The sequence below is a fragment of the Notolabrus celidotus genome, chromosome 2, assembly GCF_009762535.1.
Source record: "Notolabrus celidotus isolate fNotCel1 chromosome 2, fNotCel1.pri, whole genome shotgun sequence".
In the NCBI taxonomy this organism is placed as follows: Eukaryota; Metazoa; Chordata; class Actinopteri; order Labriformes; family Labridae; genus Notolabrus; species Notolabrus celidotus.
In genome coordinates this window covers 37,110,368-37,128,515 of record NC_048273.1, presented here as the reverse complement: position 1 = coordinate 37,128,515, position 18,148 = coordinate 37,110,368, and the positions used below count along the sequence as shown (strand labels likewise).

The window sequence follows — 18,148 nt, the reverse complement described above, 5'->3', positions numbered from 1 at the left end:
GTCGGAGCGAACAAGCGATTCAACACCATGGAGGTTGATCTGAGGGTGACCCTTGCATGTGCTGGAGGTCTGTCTGAGAACAAACAGCTGTTACTGGATGTAAACATGTACTCACTGTTTCTGTAGGAGATTCTGCTGCTGCTGTCTGTATGACTCTATAGTGTGCTGCGGCAGGAACTGCATGAGCTCCAGAGACTCTTTGATTTTTACCAAAATCTCATAAATTTCACGGCCTTTAATCTGTGAGAGAAAAAGCAAAGACAGAGAAGCAGTTAGCAAACAGATCAGGTACACTTTAGGTTTAAATATTTTTATTGTCACTGCAAATTTTTTAGTTTTTAAAAAAAAAAACTGTTCAACACAAAAAGAAATGAGTAAAAAAGACCATTCAGTATGAACTTTTCTTCTTAGTAGTGTTTTTTTTATTTGTTTAAATGATTTGTGCATTCTTTAATTGAGAAGAAAGTACCTTGAAGGTTTGTTGTGGTTTATGTCTACATATAAACCCATCTTAAACCCTTTCAAAATAACTACCTTATTTTTACAATAAGGACAATTCTTCAAAGGTTCAATATAATGGTTTCCTTAGCTATTTACAAAATGTCCTAGTTGTCTCTTAAGCAAGGTTTTGTATTCAGTTGAATTATCCTTGCAGTGATCAGAGTGGGCAGTGGTGCTATAATAAAGAGGCGCTGACTGGCTGGCTGATGGATGTAGAGGCGGAAAAACACCAAAACAAACATGTCGACCACTCCAGCAGAACCTGTCCCAGTACTCTATTTCATATGGTCTAGAATCTGACCCAGAACTGGGATGGCACCTATTACAGTGCTAAGAGTTACTTAAAAGGCCTACATGTTTATTAATGTAGGCCTGAAATGCCAGACATACACTACCAGTCAAAAGTTTGGACACACCTTCTCATTCAATGGTTTTTATTTATTTTAATTATTTTCAACATTGTAGATTAATACTGAAGACATCAAAACTATGAAATAATCTGGTTTTACCATAATCTGGATTACAACAGTAGTCAAATAGGGCTATCCATTGTGTACTAACCCTACCTCTGAACAACACAACTGATGGTCTCAAACACATTAAGAAGGCAAGTCATTCTACAAATGAACTCTTGACAAGGCTCATGTTCATTAGAAACCATTCCAGGAGACCACTTCATGAAGCAGACTGAGAGAATACCAAGAGTGTGCAAAGCTGCCATGAAGGAAAAAGGGGGCTACTTTACAGAATCTAAAATATAAAACAGATTCTGCTTTGTTTAACACTTTTTGGTTCATTCAATAATTCCATATATGTTCTTTCATAGTTTTGATGTCTTCAGTATGAATCTACAGTGATTACAATAATTAACATAAATACAAACCCTTGAATGAGAAGGTGTTTACAAACTTTTGACTGGTAGTGTATGTTGTGTCTAAGGGACCAGGGCCGCTTCAGAACATGTCTCTCAGTTGTACTTTAACATGTGAGTGTTATTCTTATTATGTGGTTGGCCATGTCAGCAGATCCACAATAGCATATAAGGAAGGCGTGGTTTTGCATGCTTGTTTATGCAAATCACTCCTGTTGTTACATCTCCACAGGAGCCAATTCACATCGCCTTGCAGAAGCCATGTTTCCCAGCAGGAGGGCTGCAGAGACAATGCAGAGGCTTTTTAATGTACTCAGGGTTGCTAGGCTGGAGGAGGACTCGAGTATTTGTGTATAGGCGACTGTGATTCATTATATGGAACCTTAAAAGCAAATCCCTGAAATATTCATGTGATACTCACAGGCAAACAAAAAACCTCCTCATCTGTAGATCTTCTCTTCTTGATGGCGGACATCTGTATGCCGTGGGAGACCTGGCGGAAAGCTGGAAAGACGGAAAAAAAGAGTGTGAGTATTTTTGTTATTTTGTGATCAGTTGGCTTACGATAGAGCAAGAGGTTCAAAGCAAAAAGGAGGAAGGTGGCGGTTGCATTCACTGAGCTGGAGGTGTTAGTGGGTGCGGAGGTTTTAGGGTCCTCAACACTGGCAGCATGTCAGCTAAAACTAAAGCTCATCAGCCCATCACCAGCCCCTGCCCTACTTACGGCGCTTCGTACCCTCACTGCTCTTTGATCCATCTGTTACATGTTGCTTGCGGATGCTGTCCTCATCCGCCTTTCTGTCTCGGCCTGGGCAGGCGCAGATCCTGGCCTCGAAGCAGCGGCGTCCTAGTACTTGGCCACTGGGGAGGGAGACAAAGGAGGTGAGTAACCATCCATAGACAGATAGTTAATGAGGAAGAGGAAGATGTGGTGTGATGCATCTTGTGCTCTTACTCTCTGGTTTCCAGAGTGACGATGATGAGGATCGGGCGTCTGTTCATCCCGCCGACACAGCTTGAGTTGCACATGAAGTTGTACAAGATTGTGGTGAATTCTGTCCCCACCTGAGAGAGAAGGAACACACTGATGGTGAGTAGCACATACAGGACAGACACCACGTTGAAACAGGAGATTGGACCCTGCACAGTTGTACTTTGTTACTGTTAAACTAGTATTTAAAAGCAGCAGATCACTTATTTATATTATCCACAGCTCATTCCAGAGGTATGGAATAAGGCGGCTTAGAAATAAGAGGTCTTCAGGAGCATCTGATGCTGTGAGAAGTCAAATTGTGCAGACAGAGTTAGCTTCTTTCAGTCTTTGTCCTTTTTTAACTGTAAAAAACAAAATTTTGGCTTCCTTTCAGTTTTGAGTTTAACTTCTGTTTGTTTGTTTTATAATTAGCTAACTAAACCTTTAAACTAACAGAAAATAAACAAAGGACTATATCCTTCTGAGGGTCTTTAAGGGACAGCAGTTGCTGCCTGTCAGGACTGAGTGGCTGGACGTGAGAGGCAGGGGTATCAGAGAGTCTGTCACTGCTCTATCAGGCAGTGCAGACAGAGGTGCTGAGGTGTAACTGACAGGGCATTCAGCTCTCCTCGCTCCATGATGACAGACAGCTCACCTGTGGAGGTTCGTAGGGAACTAGTACGCTCTGTCTTCCAGTGATAGAGTCCTCCAGATACTGGGCGTGGTTGTTCCCCTCGACACGAATTAGGTGGCTTGGGGGAGCGATCTGACCTGGAAGCAACATGAGTCTTGTCAATACAACTCCATCGGGAAACAATGATTACAGAAACAACAGAGACTGTTTTTTAAGGAAGTTTTAAAGAACTAACCGTCGTTGAACTCGCGGCTCAGCTCATGGTTTGGGCAGCGTTTCACCACCTCGGTCACGTGTTCGGCTTTTTTATAAACTGGCATGGCTCGGATAACAGCTCCTTGAGGTGGGGTGGTCAGGACTTTGATCTGGATGGGACACGTCTTGGCAATCTGACAGTACAACTTCTTCAGGTCTGTGGAGTACTGGAACAGAGAAAATACAAGACACAGATTATAAAACCATCCAGTGATTCGTCTTCAAGATTGAACAACTTTTAGGGTTAAATTCTAAAAGCACAGATTAATATGTGTAACACCTGTTGCCTGAACTGTGCACTTCTAGTCCCTCCTCAGGCAGAAAGGGGTTACATACAAGACTGTGATTATGACCTACTTAAATAAACACACATATACACACACACACACACCCAAGTTTTGGTGCTGCAAGTGTGTATTGGGCAACCTCAAAGATGTCTCAGAGAGCCTCTGGGACTTCCGAGGAGCGCCATAAAATGGACCCCTCCAGCAGCAATTAAACTGGGCTTGGCTTTCATCTTCAAGGGAGGGGTGTTCTGCCGAACACACTGATGGCCACTCATCCCGCACAGCTTCTGAAGAATGCTGGCAAGCTAACCCTACACAAGGTTGAGTGCCGATTTAAAATGAAAAAGGCTCTGCTTTAGTTCAGAGAGCAGAAATGAAGGCGTAATCACGGCAGGTATAGAAAATCTGGCGCCAAAATGTGATGGTTGCTCTCACAAGCTGGCACACATTCAAGTGTAAAGCCAGGAGTCATGAATAATGGATGTACCTTGATCCCTGGCACTGTAAGGATTGATAACCAGTAAGCATTAAGAAAGACTGAATTGTTACTAATAGGCATAACCCAACTGTGCAAACAAATCATTCAAATCACTGCTGTGTAAGCACAGCTTTAAATCCCTCTCTGTGCAGGAGACGCTGGGTGGATGTAGGAGGGGAAAATTTTCCTGTCAGGTTCATTTCTGAGTGAAGAAAAGTGAACATTGTGAAAACCCGCTCCAGGCTCTGTTGGAGAACAATGCAACATAAAAATTCCACCTCTATTAAACGAGCTTCTAAAAAAGAAGGCGCTCATCCCGATGCCCGTCTGTGCTCACTTTAAATATTACACAAGCTTTTGGCACGGACATTTTCTACCCTGCTCCCCAGGCACAACCTTTCCTTTCATCAGGACGAACCCAAAACACCACCTTCACATCTCTCCCTCTCACAGTCTCACTCACACACTCCACCATGCATTTCACCCAGAGATCCACTATAAAGGGGAGTTAATAATAACCCAAACCCTCAGCTCCTTTCCTCAAGTGACCTCATTATAAACTGTACATGCACATGATGAACTGACACATCGCACTGCTAGTTTTCACTGTTATCATAGTATTAAATGTTAAAGCAGACAGGGAGGTTATAAAAATAAAATGAAGTGTCAAGTGCATAAATACATCTAGTTAACATGACTGGAGAGCACAATTCAAGCTCGCGGAGATGTACGTCAACACCACTGAACTGATTCTTCGCTCCAATCAAAGCAGCTTTCCAGAAAAGAGGGAGATGAATGGTTGTCCCCTCACTCCTAACCTGATACTCCCTGCACGCCTCTGTCAATCAGCTAAATGAGGTGGAGAAGTCGAGCACGGAGACTGATGTAAAAGAGCAAAGTAGCAGGAGAGAGACAAAGATTAGGAGGCACAGAGAAAAGAGAGCTGAGCGGTGTATGGGGTCAGCGTGTTGTGTTTTGAATAATTACAGGCTGCTGGTTTTGTTTAGCTGAAGGCAAAAATCAGAGCAGTAAGATCTAATCAGAGCTGTTTAAGACCGACAACCAAAGTTTGTTTAGATCATATCCACTATCTCAACCTTTCACCAAAACACCAGAGGACCGTCCCAGCCCTCCAGCTACTAACTTTGTGCACACAACTATGTGCTGCTGGAGCCGTGTTTGCTCAGCAGTGAGAGCAGAGGCTGCTGCCGCTGCTGACTGCTGAGAGCAGCGCCCTGCTAAAGCTAACAGTGTTCAGGGTGGAGGACAGCCGGTTGAGTGATGGGATTCAGTGGCTCACACAGGGTGCGGTGCTCAGGTGTTAACATGTAATTATGAGCCTTTCATTGGTCACAGCCAAGTAACACACAGGGAACAATACACCGCTGCTTCATCATGATCATCTGAAACAAAAACGTTTGCAGGAAACTTTTGACACCTTTGCTCTCAATATGAACATGTGGCAGAAAAATAATGGATGACCTTATGAAGCTGTTTACATTCTACTGTGAGTGCTGCTGCAGGCCAGAGGAACACACATTGATCTGCCTGCAGCTTGTTAACGGTGTAATAATAAAAATATGTCCTTATAATAATCTGACTGCATGCAACATACAATTTGTTCAGGTGCTTCCACAGAGCTACATGTGTGCAATTACTTTCAAACACATGCACTACACACACACACAAACCTGAACACATACACTTCCCGTGCAGCGCAGGTTGAGGCAGGCCCATAGCTGTAGCGTTCTTTTCTCCCTGACAGGCGCTGCGGGCGCATGCAGAAGTCAAGTCCTGACAAACATCAGGCCTTAAACAAGCACTGTTTGGCGCCTCTGGTCTTGTCTTCTTCATACCTGACATGTCATGTCATGCCTAGAGCTTCTCCCAAACCTGTTTAATTCAACAATAATGCAAAGGAGGTTTTTTTTCCCTTTTCTCCCTCCAAGATGAAGTGAAACACCTGCTTCTTGGAAGGAAATGTCAGGTTTTAGAGTTCCTTCTCTTTACTTTTTAGATTAAAAAATGATGGTATGTTAGAGTCTTCAGCCTCTTGACTTTACCCCCAAATCTAAGTGATGACACCTGTCCCAAGGCAAACCTGTACACTGTCATGTGGCGCCATGTTTATGTATCCAGCGCTGAAAGACACAGATATCTGTCACTCTTTGGGTTAGCCATTTGAACTTTTGTTTTCTTCAGTGGTTTTCAAACTGTTTTCAAAAATGTTCCCTTTAAAATAATGTTTTCAGTCAAGCCCACTCCTGACCGGCACACACTATGAGTAAGGGAAACAAGCTTATATAAACCTCTACCTCCACCGTCTAATTTACTAATAAACAAACATGATAATGGGAAATGTAACGTTCTGAAGTGTTCAGTTTTTTTGCTGCAACATTTCAACCATGTTGCATTTTTTCTTTCTTGTCTGTCGTGCAAAGTTGACCTGACTTTGTGCACATTTTAAAATCAAACACTGAACCTGAATGTGATGTGTTGCTGCTGATCTAATCTTACTAGCATTACCTTTATATTTCCTCTTATCCCAGTATTATAATTCTTAGAATGACTGTATTATTTTATCAACACTTTCCAATAATCATGATTGCTCTCTGCTGTTCCCTGAGTTACACCAAGGGGAACTAGGACAGAAAGATTGGTTTAAATTGCTGTAACTTAAACTAAAGGTAGGCAATAACAAAGTAAGGTTTGAGATTTAAACATTTATATAAACTTATTTTAGTGATCCAGTCATTTCAAAAACTCATGTTTGATCTAGTCGTCCTCCCAAGAAGTTATAAAGTTGCAAAGATGTTTGAGTTACTCCAAAGTTCAGTCATCACACAGCAGTGTTTTTCTGTGTTAAGAGCTTCCAACAAACTCCGTCAGGATTTGGTAAGTTCTGATCCAAGAAAAACTAATCTTCAACTGATGACAGACTGATGTCTTTCCTTGTTTTTATTCCACTACAACACAACTCTTGTTTCTGTTGAGGTAAATTGTTGCTGCGGGGGTCTTCATGGCATTGTTTGTTAAAAAAAGGATCTTGTCATATAAACTGTAAGAGATTGGGCTTTTCCACGCTGATTATGGAGAAATCCCATCGCCCATATCATAAAAAAACTTTTTCTAGTCTTGCCTTTTTAAAAAAAGTTCCCCTCTACCTTTCCCATCTGTAGCTCTCAGGGCTTGTCTCTCCATGATGGGCAAGTTGTGACAAGCTTCTTGACACAAACAAGTCTCAGCCCCATCTCGTGAGGCGTGGGACGGGCCCGCAGATGTTCCAGGGACAAGCTGCGTCTTGCAGCCTTTCGCTAGAACACTCTTCTCTTTGAGCATTCAGGAGGGCTCTCCTCCTCCTCCTCCTCCTCCTCCGGCGCAATGTGAGATGCAACCATCAAGCTTAACTCTCTCAAAAAGACAGAACCCTCTCCAGAAGCACAGGGTTCAGGAAAGAGGCACACAGTATTTACACAAGTATTATCTACAGGCCCTCAATCCATTACTGTAATCCCCCCTAGCTCTGCAGCGTCCCACTGATAGCCCACACCGTGACATTCCTCTCCTTTTCACTGCTTTACCTGGTGGCAGCTAATACACACGGCAAACACCACCAATCTTCAGCCTCACAATAGTTGCATCAGTTGCCGACAATAGCTGCCTCATTTGCGACACTCCATTAATTTAGCAAAGCAAAGAAGATAAAACATCTCCAACGTGTGTATTAGTTTGACCCCACTGAGTGTTTTTGTTCTTACAACATAATACAAGGGAGAGCACTATGGAGACTGCAGGAGTGCCAACAAGGAAACTGTGTGGGAGCAGTTCTGGGAAATGTTATTTGTGTGTGTGTGTGTGTGTGTGTGTGTGTGTGTGTGTCACAGTCATCCTAGACAGGAAGAGGTTAAGGTGTGGGTTAGGGATTAGGTGTGTCTCCATAAGAACAGTCATCAAAAAGCACAGTACACAGTCCACTAAGTCCCGTGGAAGATCCCGCAGGCCTTCAAAAAGGGGGCGCATTAACAGATCTTTGCACAGAGCAAAGCTGCCGTGGTGACATCTTCAGTGGCTCGCTGCCATCCGTCCGTCAGTCCAGCAGTCGAGCTATTGGGCTGAGATTATGGGAGCTTTGCGAAAGATCTCCTGAGATCAGGCGAGGGAGCGTCCTCGGTGATGGGAACAAAAACTATAATCACAACAGGAGAATGACCCTCTCTCCCTCTCTCTCCCTCTCTCTCCCTCTCTCTCCCTCTCTCTCCCTCTCTCTCCCTCTCTATCCCTCTGAGACATCACAGAAGATCAGCAGGACAAGAAACAAAGTTCAGCGAGGCAGGACTTTTACAAATGACGTTCCAGCATCTGACTTTTGACAGATCATTTAAATGTGATCTTTTTCTTGCACCTAGATAATGTGATCAGTCTCATATGTGACAAGTGAGCCCTCCTTTATTTGGTGTATAAATAACTTTTTTTTTAACACTAATAAAAGTTCTGGTATTATAAACTTAAGCAATAATGTCATTTTCTGTGAGGATACAAGAATACATTAATTTATAAATTCATAAATTATATTAAAAAGTCCATGTTCTTTCATTTTACCTTTTTATTCAAACTTATCTAAAAGTTTTTTTTTCCTCTGTGAATTTTTGTATCTACTTTCATGTTGTAGCAAACCAGATGTGAGCAATTGCCTCTTTACTGGTCCAATAAACCGAAGCAAAGGCTCATGGGATTGTTATTCTTGCTGTTGAAAAAAGTGGTTTACTGCATTTGAATCACTGTGCAGTTATTCTGTTTGTAATCCTTGATAGTTGTGCATGTCTTTATGTCTTTACATTCTTGTAAAGTCAACTTGACACAGTAAGTGTAGGTGCTGTTTCAGATAAAGACCCCTGGACAGTGTTCTGTCTGTGGGGCCAATAAGGTGGGGTCCTGTTCGGCACAGAAGCTACTCTCTGGATGACTGAAACACAGACATTAAATACAAATCAAAGCTGAAATACTAATGTGTTTTTTAATGTTTATGGATTCACTTTTGTGCATGAAAATAAAATATAAGGACTGGTGAGCAAAGTCTCTGTAGCGTGTTGGTTAAACTATTGTAACTTCATTTTTACCAATTTACCTACAAAGTGCAAGTAGTTTAAAATGGTCTAAACCAGAGCAATGTGGACTTCATCTTTTTAACTCCCTCTCCTTTAATAAAGACAGAAATCTGCAAAGAACAACTAAACCAGTAACCTGTTGTATTTGAATGAATTAGTGCAAAGAGTATTCAGCAGTAAATTTGAAGGTGTCTCTGCATTGCTTTAATCCCTTATGTTTGTATAACATTTTCTTCCACTGTTTTTTAAAATAATTTAATTGTTGTAACATTTTCATCTTGCAACGTTTAAGCTATTGTTAAATGTTGAACTCTTTTTTAATCAGTCTTTTGTTTATTCTGAAATATGAACCCCTTTTTGATACCTGTTGATCTTGTTTCTTTGTTATATTCTGTCTGTTTCTTTCAGCCTCAAAGATGCAGTATGTTTAAAGTAGACGTTTAAACAGTTGGTAGTAGCAAACCAGCTGAGCACATCTCTTCCTTTTTGTTTATTTTTAGGTAATTATGACTTAAATTGGTAAACATAAAGTTGAGGCGTCAGGGAGAGATAATAGGTAGCCATCTACTGCTTTTCAACATTAAGTCAGACCAATCAAACCAGTCTTGCGTCATGTGTTATGACTGTCTGTTGCACTACATGTGTGTCTATGATGGGGATGTGTCCTAATGGGGCGTGCCTCTTCCAAACCACACTCTTAACCTCCCCACGGTTGCACAGCAGACAAACACTTTTGTTTTTTGGGACTGTGAAAATGAGAGGGATGAGTGAGGCACTGTGGGAATTGGGTAAATGTCACAGTCCCACAGTCGGCGTGGCCAAGGAACAAGGTGAGAGATGGCCCAGCACTCCCTGAGTTCAGCCTGTAGGAAGGCATGGCGCGTTGAAGTCACCGCGTTAAGCTGGGCAGGTCTCACATCAGGCACATTAGACACATTTTGCAGGAACAGCTTATGAAGACCATTTTAATCAATCTTACTCTTATTGTAAATATTTTAACACCATTTCAATTCCAGAAAAATAACTAATTTTGTAATGTGGGTCCATTATATATGTATATGAGGAGATGAAGTCAGTAAACCTCAGCAAAATCTATTTTTAACAAAACTTTTGTGAATGAACCTTTGCTGATTTTACTTGGTTTAATGTACCTATCAGTCAAAAGTTTGGAAACACCTTCTCATTCAAGGGTTTGTATTTATTGTAATGATTGTAAACACTGTAGATTAATACTGAAGACATCAAAACTATGAAAGAACATATATGGAATTATTCAATGAACAAAAAAGTGTTAAACAAAGCAGAATCTGTTTTATATTTTAGATTCTGTAAAGTAGCCCCCTTTTTCCTTCATGACAGCTTTGCACACTCTTGGTATTCTCTCAGTCTGCTTCATGAAGTGGTCTCCTGAAATGGTTTCTAATGAACATGAGCCTTGTCAAGAGTTCATTTGTAGAATGACTTGCCTTCTTAATGTGTTTGAGACCATCAGTTGTGTTGTTCAGAGGTAGGGTTAGTACACAATGGATAGCCCTATTTGACTACTGTTGTAATCCAGATTATGGTAAAACCAGATTATTTCATAGTTTTGATGTCTTCAGTATTAATCTACAATGTTGAAAATACTTAAAATAAATAAAAACCGTTGAATGAAAATGTGTTTCCAAACTTTTGACTGGTAGTGTAATTTAAACTAAAACCTGTTGTTTTTGTCCCATAGTTTACCTCACTGTATTAGTTCTATTCCCATTGAAACCTGATCATTTCAGTCTGTTATATACAGTATGTTTAAAGCTCATTATAACTCTGATTTTGCAAAGCGCTCTAGAAATCCAGGTTCTTTTCATGCATGGCTGAAGTGAACCTCATAAATGTGACAGCTTGATTATCGGTTATGGATCCCCCTGAATAATGCTCAATATAAACCTGTCACCGGTTTGATGACAGATCTATTTCAGCGGGGACACGTCTGTCACCTGCGATGTCCGCTAGGGAGCATTCATTCACAGAACTTGTGTGGTTTGTGGTTAGAGTGCCAGCACACAGCCGTGCAGATCAGACACATAAACAAGTGAGCAGGTGGGGCTCTGATGCAACAGCTGTCCCTCAGCCCTGTCATGTGTAATGACAGAGCAGGAGGAGCTGGTTGTGTAGGTTTATGCAGAGTCACATGGTCACAGCGAGCCGCTCAGGACATCACCACACCTGGACCAACTGTTAAAGCTGTTTGCCTCTGTCATCAACAAAGTGCTGGTGAACTTTGGCAAAGTTGTGAGTCAGCTGGAGTTTGAACATTATCAACACGTCACCTAGAGTTAAGTGATGGTACATTTGAGGAGCGTATTTGAGTAGTTTTTAATGAGGAATATGTCTGAAAGACATGAAAAATGTAGTTTGAGTGAATTTCTCTCCTGGTGACAGTCTGTGTAGTGAACTCATTCTCTTCAGCTTCACTTCTTTCATCAGGTAATGCCTTTACACAAAGTGCCTGGGGTTTAGTCATGATTTGAAGCTATACATCTCAAGTGACATTCCTCCTTGCCAGATGTAGTTGTGCAACGCAGGGCTTTCAAATAAAGTGCACTTCAATCTGCCTGGAGCACAGATTGTCAGATAAGGAGTTCATGGAAGAAGTTTCTTCTTAACCTCCACTCTGACTTACAGATCACTGATTCATATGATGACCAGTTGTGATGACAGACTCTGCATGGAGGTGTCTACGTGCTCATAAGATACATAATGAAAGAGATGCATGCCTTTTATATGTTGTGATCACAGAATAAAGACAACAGAGATGCAGTGTGCCCATCATGACTGAGGCCAGTGGTCACTCGCTGCTACAGCACCAGGACAATGAAGGAGAGAGACGTGGTGACTGGAGCAAAGTAGCACCATGTAGGAGAAGTTATGTTTTAAATACCAATACCATAAGTCCAATAAGGCCCTCTTGTAGTAAAAGTTGGTCCTAACAAATGTTGCCAAGTCGTTTGGATGTGTTTGCATGGTTGGACCTGGAGCACACTACTGCTGAATAAAGTGAATTGTTTAATTCTTCAGCTGAACTAATAGCAGCCATGACTTAAGACTTTAAACAAACTACTCAATGAATGAATGTCTTACCGTCCAGGTGGCTGACTTCGCTGTACTTGACTGCTGGAAGGACACATCAAAGGTGTGGGGCCCGGCGTAATCTGTATTGGATGGGATGGCCGGTGAGGGAGAGAGGGCATCAAAGGTGGAGCTGGGCTGGGCGTAGGGTGAGGGGGCTGTCACGTTGTTCTGCGCGTGGTCGTTATTGTAGGGGCTGGTGGAGGTTGAGCCGCTATTCTGGATGCTCTGATCCATGCTGTTCAGGAGCCCCAGGTTTGTATACTGTGACTAGAGAAGAGGTGGAGACAGAGGGGGGGTGCAAAGACAGACATTTCATCCGTTAATATTCGAAGAAGAATTTGAAGTTGCAGAAATGAATAAGAATCTTGATTGTGAAAGAGGACTTTTTTTAGTGCTGGATGTCACCTGTTAGATTATTCTACATAAACATTCAGAGCAGGTCAAACTCACTCAATAACTATCAATTTTAAGTATCATTACAACACAGTTGGTAAATTACTATGTAGTCTGAAGTAAAATGACAATCAACCTGTTAAAACAGTAAAATGTCGAAGGTTTTAGTTCAAATCTTTGCCATGAGCTGTGGAAATGTGTTGATAAAATGAATTGACAATGAGAGGACACAAAAACTAATCACAGGTTATTGCATTTCAAGTGACTGCTGGTGTTGAAAGACCAAAACATGTGAAGAAAGCATGCTACAGGAAGAAGGGATCTTGTTTCCCAATAAAAAGAGGTATAGCAGAGTAACATAAACCATGATTCCAGGTGATGTGTTTATGGTCTGGATCCATCCTGAACTCGTTAACACGCCTGAGATCCCTGGCCTCAAAAGTGTGTATATGGTAGGAATAGTCAATGCAAAGTTCTTTAAATAAACCATTGCAAAGTGATCCTTACTTACTTGGATTTATATTCTGCTACAAATGCAACTATCTGTCACAAGTCTAGAGTCACTGGAGTTCGGACTGGAGAAAAGGAGTTATGGTATCCATTCCTCTTTAAACAAGATGGAGAATACACCTGGGTCGAAGCCAGCCCCTTCCTGCCTGCTCTGCTTGTCATTCACCCCATTCCTTTCCATTTATAAATGGCACATTCCTGGACGAGGTGCCATGGCTCTCGCTCTTTAGACAGTCATTAATCTCTCCAGGGCCTCTTGTTTATTCCAAGCACGGCTGACCACAGCTGTCCAGCTCACGCCCAGTGTGCTGCCAGGTGTTAGCAGTGTGCCAGATGACCAACAAAACACAGACTACTTACACCAAGTACCTTTGCACCAAGGTAGTGACTTGTGAAGCAACTTTGCTGCTTTATTACACACACACACACACACACACACACACACACACACACACACACACACACACACACACACACACACAAACATACGGAGACAGACTAACACAGTCAGACAGACACACCTGAAAGAGGTCATCCGAGTCAACCTCAGCATACTTGTGAAACAGTGCCACAGGGTAGCTCGCCATTTGGATGAGGGTCAGTGTGTGTGCCGCGCACGGCTGCTGCTTAACCCCCCCAGAAACAATAACAGCAGGGCTTATAAGAGCTTGTCTGGAGAACAATGATGTTGGGCATGCAGGTGTTAGGAGACAAGTGCTTTGTGAATGGGACACACACACACACGCACACACACACACACACGCACACACACACACACACACACACACTGAAGGAAAAAGAATCTGCACTCTGGTGGGGACCCTCCAGCCTTTAGCAGGGAGAGGCCTCCCCAAACACACTCCTCACAAAGGGCTAATTACACACATTATTAAAAAGGTTTAAACTCAATTGGCTGAAGCCATGACCTGCAAACCTGATCTAATAGGTGGAAAATTGGGTTTGGTTCCAACTGGTGGAGATACTGTTTCTAATACCTGACTTTACAAATCAGATGATGCAGAGTTCACTATTCACAAATGCATAAAGAGCCTAATTAATCCAGTTTGACATTCATCACTGCTAAGAGACATAAAAATATAAATCCAGAAATAAAAAGGATTCAGTATCAAGAGAGTATTTTGAGTATTTTTGAGTATTTTTAAGTTACAACATTTATGTTTTTCTGTGTTTAACTGCAGGGTCTGTTTGCTCTAGAATGATAAACAAGAAGGAAGCATGGCCTAAAAACAAGCAGAGCAAGTGTTCAGCTCAGCCCCTCCAGACATGCTCTCTCTACCTGGGAGCACTGAAGAAACTCAGATGTTTAATATGAAACTAGTTTAATAAGTGAACTATGACAAACATTAAATTGTGTGTACAGCTTTTTGCAGTATCGTAAAGAGTAATTTTCATCAGCTATAAAAAAAACAGCTTCTATCAATGAGTACGAAGAAGAAACCTTGGAGAAAAAAATGCACATTTTTTAAAGGGTCAGGTCTATATTAAATAGATCCATAAACTGGCATACGTGCATATATCCAATCCTGCATAATGTCTGTTATGAGGCATTTATTGTGAGATTATCTAAAAACAGATGCCACAAAAAAAGTTGACCGAAAGTTCATCAGTTCCCAAAGAAGATGAATTTACCCACCACATGAATAAGAAGGGGTATCGGGAAGAAAATATTTAGTATGGTAAAAAAAACGGTTTACACAACTTCCTGTTTAGTCAGTATTTTCCGTAACTGAGGAGTCATCATTATGATATCATACCTATACTTTTTAACTGTTTTGTAATCGGCTGCAGTGTCACTGAGGCGCTCAGACGTTCAGGGATGACACAGCCTGCCTCTGACGCTGACAGCTGCAGAGGTGGATGTGACAGGCACTAATTATCAAAGTGAAATCTTTATTCAAAGAAAAGGTAGATGCTGGCCAGAGACCAAGAAGAGATAAAAGCAGGGACATAAAGCCATGAGCACTTTGAATTAAATACAGGGTCCTGGATAATGCTCCTCGTGGTCTAAATGAGGATAGTGAGGCCCAGATAGTGTGACCTGAACTCATCATGTTTTAATGTTAAATTGCCTGGAAGTTGTACATCAGCCTTGTGTGAGGGTGTTAAGGCCCTTCTCCTCATTTCCTTTCATCAGATCTTATTCCACTATAATACAGCTACCATTTAATAACCACTTTAGCCGCTCTTAAAAATTCCTCCTGTTTATAGCCAAGGCTGTGTTTAGGCCTTTGGGATGTCAGGCAGCTAAGCAGGAACACAGTAAATCAGCAGCCTTGACATCCTCAACAGCCTTTAATAAAGTTTTGGAGAGGTTTCACCGTCTGTTTAAGGCCTTCCAGCCCTTTTCTTTGTCTGACATAAATGCTGGGGTAAGCAGTTCTGGCCAACAGGAAAAGGAGATCGTTGACGTTAAGAGTGATGGGCTGTAGATCGCGTATCATAGATAGTTCAAATGCATATGGCAGCACTCATTTAAAAGTTATGGCTGATGCCAACAGCGTGGCATTTGGAATGACATATTTGAACTTTCAAAATACTTCCTGTGCAAGGAAGGAGAAGGAGGAGGAAATAAATTCATCAGAGCTATCAGGGCTAATCTGGAGGTTTAACAAATCACTGCTGACTTTATATCAAAAATGGGCTTTAAATACATATCACAAATAACTACTTTCTTATTAATGTGTCACCTCAAGCTGTCATTAGCAGCAGTGTCACAAGGAAGCAAAGAATGTGATTTGTGCAGAGTTGCTGCCCTGCTGCAAATATCCATCAACATCAAAAAAAACTGCTGTTGCATAAAGAATAAAAACTGATGCATGATTCATTTCTTGTTTCACATTTTTGTGTCATGCACTTGGAACGAAAATGTTCCTGTTGCATTTTAAGGTTGCTCCTTAATAAAATGTTTTGCCTTTCCTCCAAAGCTTAGAGAATTGAACTCAAGACATCCTCTCTGTTGTTACAAACAGAACAACAGAAGAAGTAAAGAGCTTCATTTCACTTCAACAGAACAACTGTCAGCACAAAGACAAACTCCATAACGTATCTGATCACAGACGTGATGCTGCTGGTGCTACTATGAGTTGGTCACTCAGTGTAAGCGGTGATAAAACCAGAGTCTGTCGACCACCAGATGACAGGAACCAGAGCAGACCCAGCCCGAGGGGGGAATAGCTCCCATTCCAGGCTCTCTGGTGACCTGCTCTGTGTACCCTGGGCTGGGATATAAAAGCATTTGGGGGACTGTGATGAGTGACCACAGGGAAGGGAGGCATTAAAGGCTCAAGAGGGTTTGAGGGGGTTGAGGTGGGGCTGGGTGGGGGTCTATCTACACCTTATACCTGCTGGGGTGGGCAGAGCAGGTGATTGTATCTACATCAACACACCATTAAAGCAATTACGATCCCGGACTACACAGCCGCTGCAGGAGCCACATTCTAATGGCGGCTGCGGCTCCCTGGAGACTGGGGGGACGGGGGAACCTGATACCTCACACACAGGAGGGATTGAGCCGGACACCACTTAAAGACCCCCTGCTCAACAACTTAAAAGACAGTGACCTGACACACCTGCTATCTGCAACCTGCAATCTGACAATCTATCACCGCTCACTTGCTCGGCTCTAAAGCTGAATGCAGGATCTGGATGGGAAAGCTAGAACACAAAACACACGGCTCAATAGTTCACTTAAACAACAAAAACAAATTAAAGCTGTGTTAAGGAGAGAATCACTGTTTTAAAACTGAAGCATATATTCTACACTGATAACATTTACTGATGAAAGACAGATAAGATTTGTTAAACCTAAAGTTCTTTACTCAAACGCTGCTGTGCCCGCCATTTCACCATCATGATGAAACTGACTGCAAGAAAAAATGCATAAAAGTGAATTCCTCGTTGCCAGGCTTAAAGAAGGACCTGAAAGATGCTATATAATTTTGTTCTTCATCTTAAATTCCATTTAAAGCATCTTTTAGAAGTTTATCAAGTTCATCAATCTCTGCAAACACAGATCCATTAATCATGCCGCTTGCACTTTCATTGTGAAAAATGGGAATACAAGCTCTGAATCTTTCCTTTTTAACTTCTGAAGAAGATTAAAGCTTTATTTTATTTCCCCAAGAATGTTGTGTCTCATCTTTGAAGGAAAATAAATTAAACTTAATGTAAGTCTTGGGAAAACAAACGACAATCCCTGATCAGATTTTTCCATCAAATGAAAGACAAATGAAGATAGTTACTGATAATTCAGAAACTTTAAATATGGTGATGATTTTTCTTTTTATTCTGTCTTTACATGTTCCTTATCTTTTACATAGAAAGAACAGAAACGGTGCACGGCGCTAAACCCACTAAAGCCCGTATTAGTGGGGTTCTTTCAGGCAAGACTGGCGTTCAACAACAACCAGAGTCAAACGTAAAACCAAATCATGTGAAAATCTCCAGGCCAGAAAGCAGCCATTTTACAAGGCCCCCAAACAGCAATCTAAAGAGATCCTCCAGGTGTTTACATTCCCCTGCTCTCAGGACCGCTACACATACAGGTGTGCACATAAACACACACACTCGTACACACGCACTGACATATGCAAAACCATCTACACGGCGTTTATTCTTCATTTCCTTGATTAAAACAGACAATTTGTCTTTTCTTTTACTGGTAATAACTTGATAGTATTTAGTATTTAACGCAGGAATTCACATTAATCACAGACTTTGGATCCTTTTGAACCCAAATCCTAAAATCTGAGTCCCAGAACTAAAGGCCTTTTTCACTTCTGTGAAATGTTCAAGGTCCTATGCAGCTCTGTGGATTTGACTTGAGGAATGGGCCTGATGGCTGATGCCCCATTACCACTTTCCTGAGTTGGTCTTACCTCACTGTAAGATGTGGTGGTCCCCGTCTCCAGGTACAACATGTTGGCGCTGAGGTTGAGCAGAGCTGCTGCTGTTTGCTCCACTGGCTCCAGGGTTCCACTAATCTCTTTTTCTCACTCTGAAGGAGTGAT

At 41.8% G+C, this 18,148-nt stretch overlaps 1 protein-coding gene across 3 annotated transcripts in view; it reads right to left on the bottom strand.

Moving 5' to 3' along the window:
- Positions 1–18,148, bottom strand: part of tp63 (tumor protein p63) — a 39,399-nt gene that overhangs the window by 6,209 nt on the left and 15,042 nt on the right. The window contains exons 1-8 of one of the 3 annotated variants that reach the window (XM_034700929.1): positions 18,017–18,122; positions 12,225–12,482; positions 3,215–3,401; positions 3,001–3,116; positions 2,328–2,437; positions 2,109–2,233; positions 1,794–1,876; positions 116–240 (exon numbers count right to left, since the gene is read on the bottom strand). In XM_034700929.1, the coding sequence (XP_034556820.1) occupies positions 116–240; positions 1,794–1,876; positions 2,109–2,233; positions 2,328–2,437; positions 3,001–3,116; positions 3,215–3,401; positions 12,225–12,482; positions 18,017–18,058 (1,046 nt within the window). In that variant the 5' untranslated portion in view covers positions 18,059–18,122. Of the gene's footprint in view, positions 1–115; positions 241–1,793; positions 1,877–2,096; positions 2,234–2,327; positions 2,438–3,000; positions 3,117–3,214; positions 3,402–12,224; positions 12,483–18,016; positions 18,123–18,148 lie in introns of those variants that run through there. The other 2 variants (XM_034700914.1, XM_034700922.1) reach the window with 2 other exon arrangements.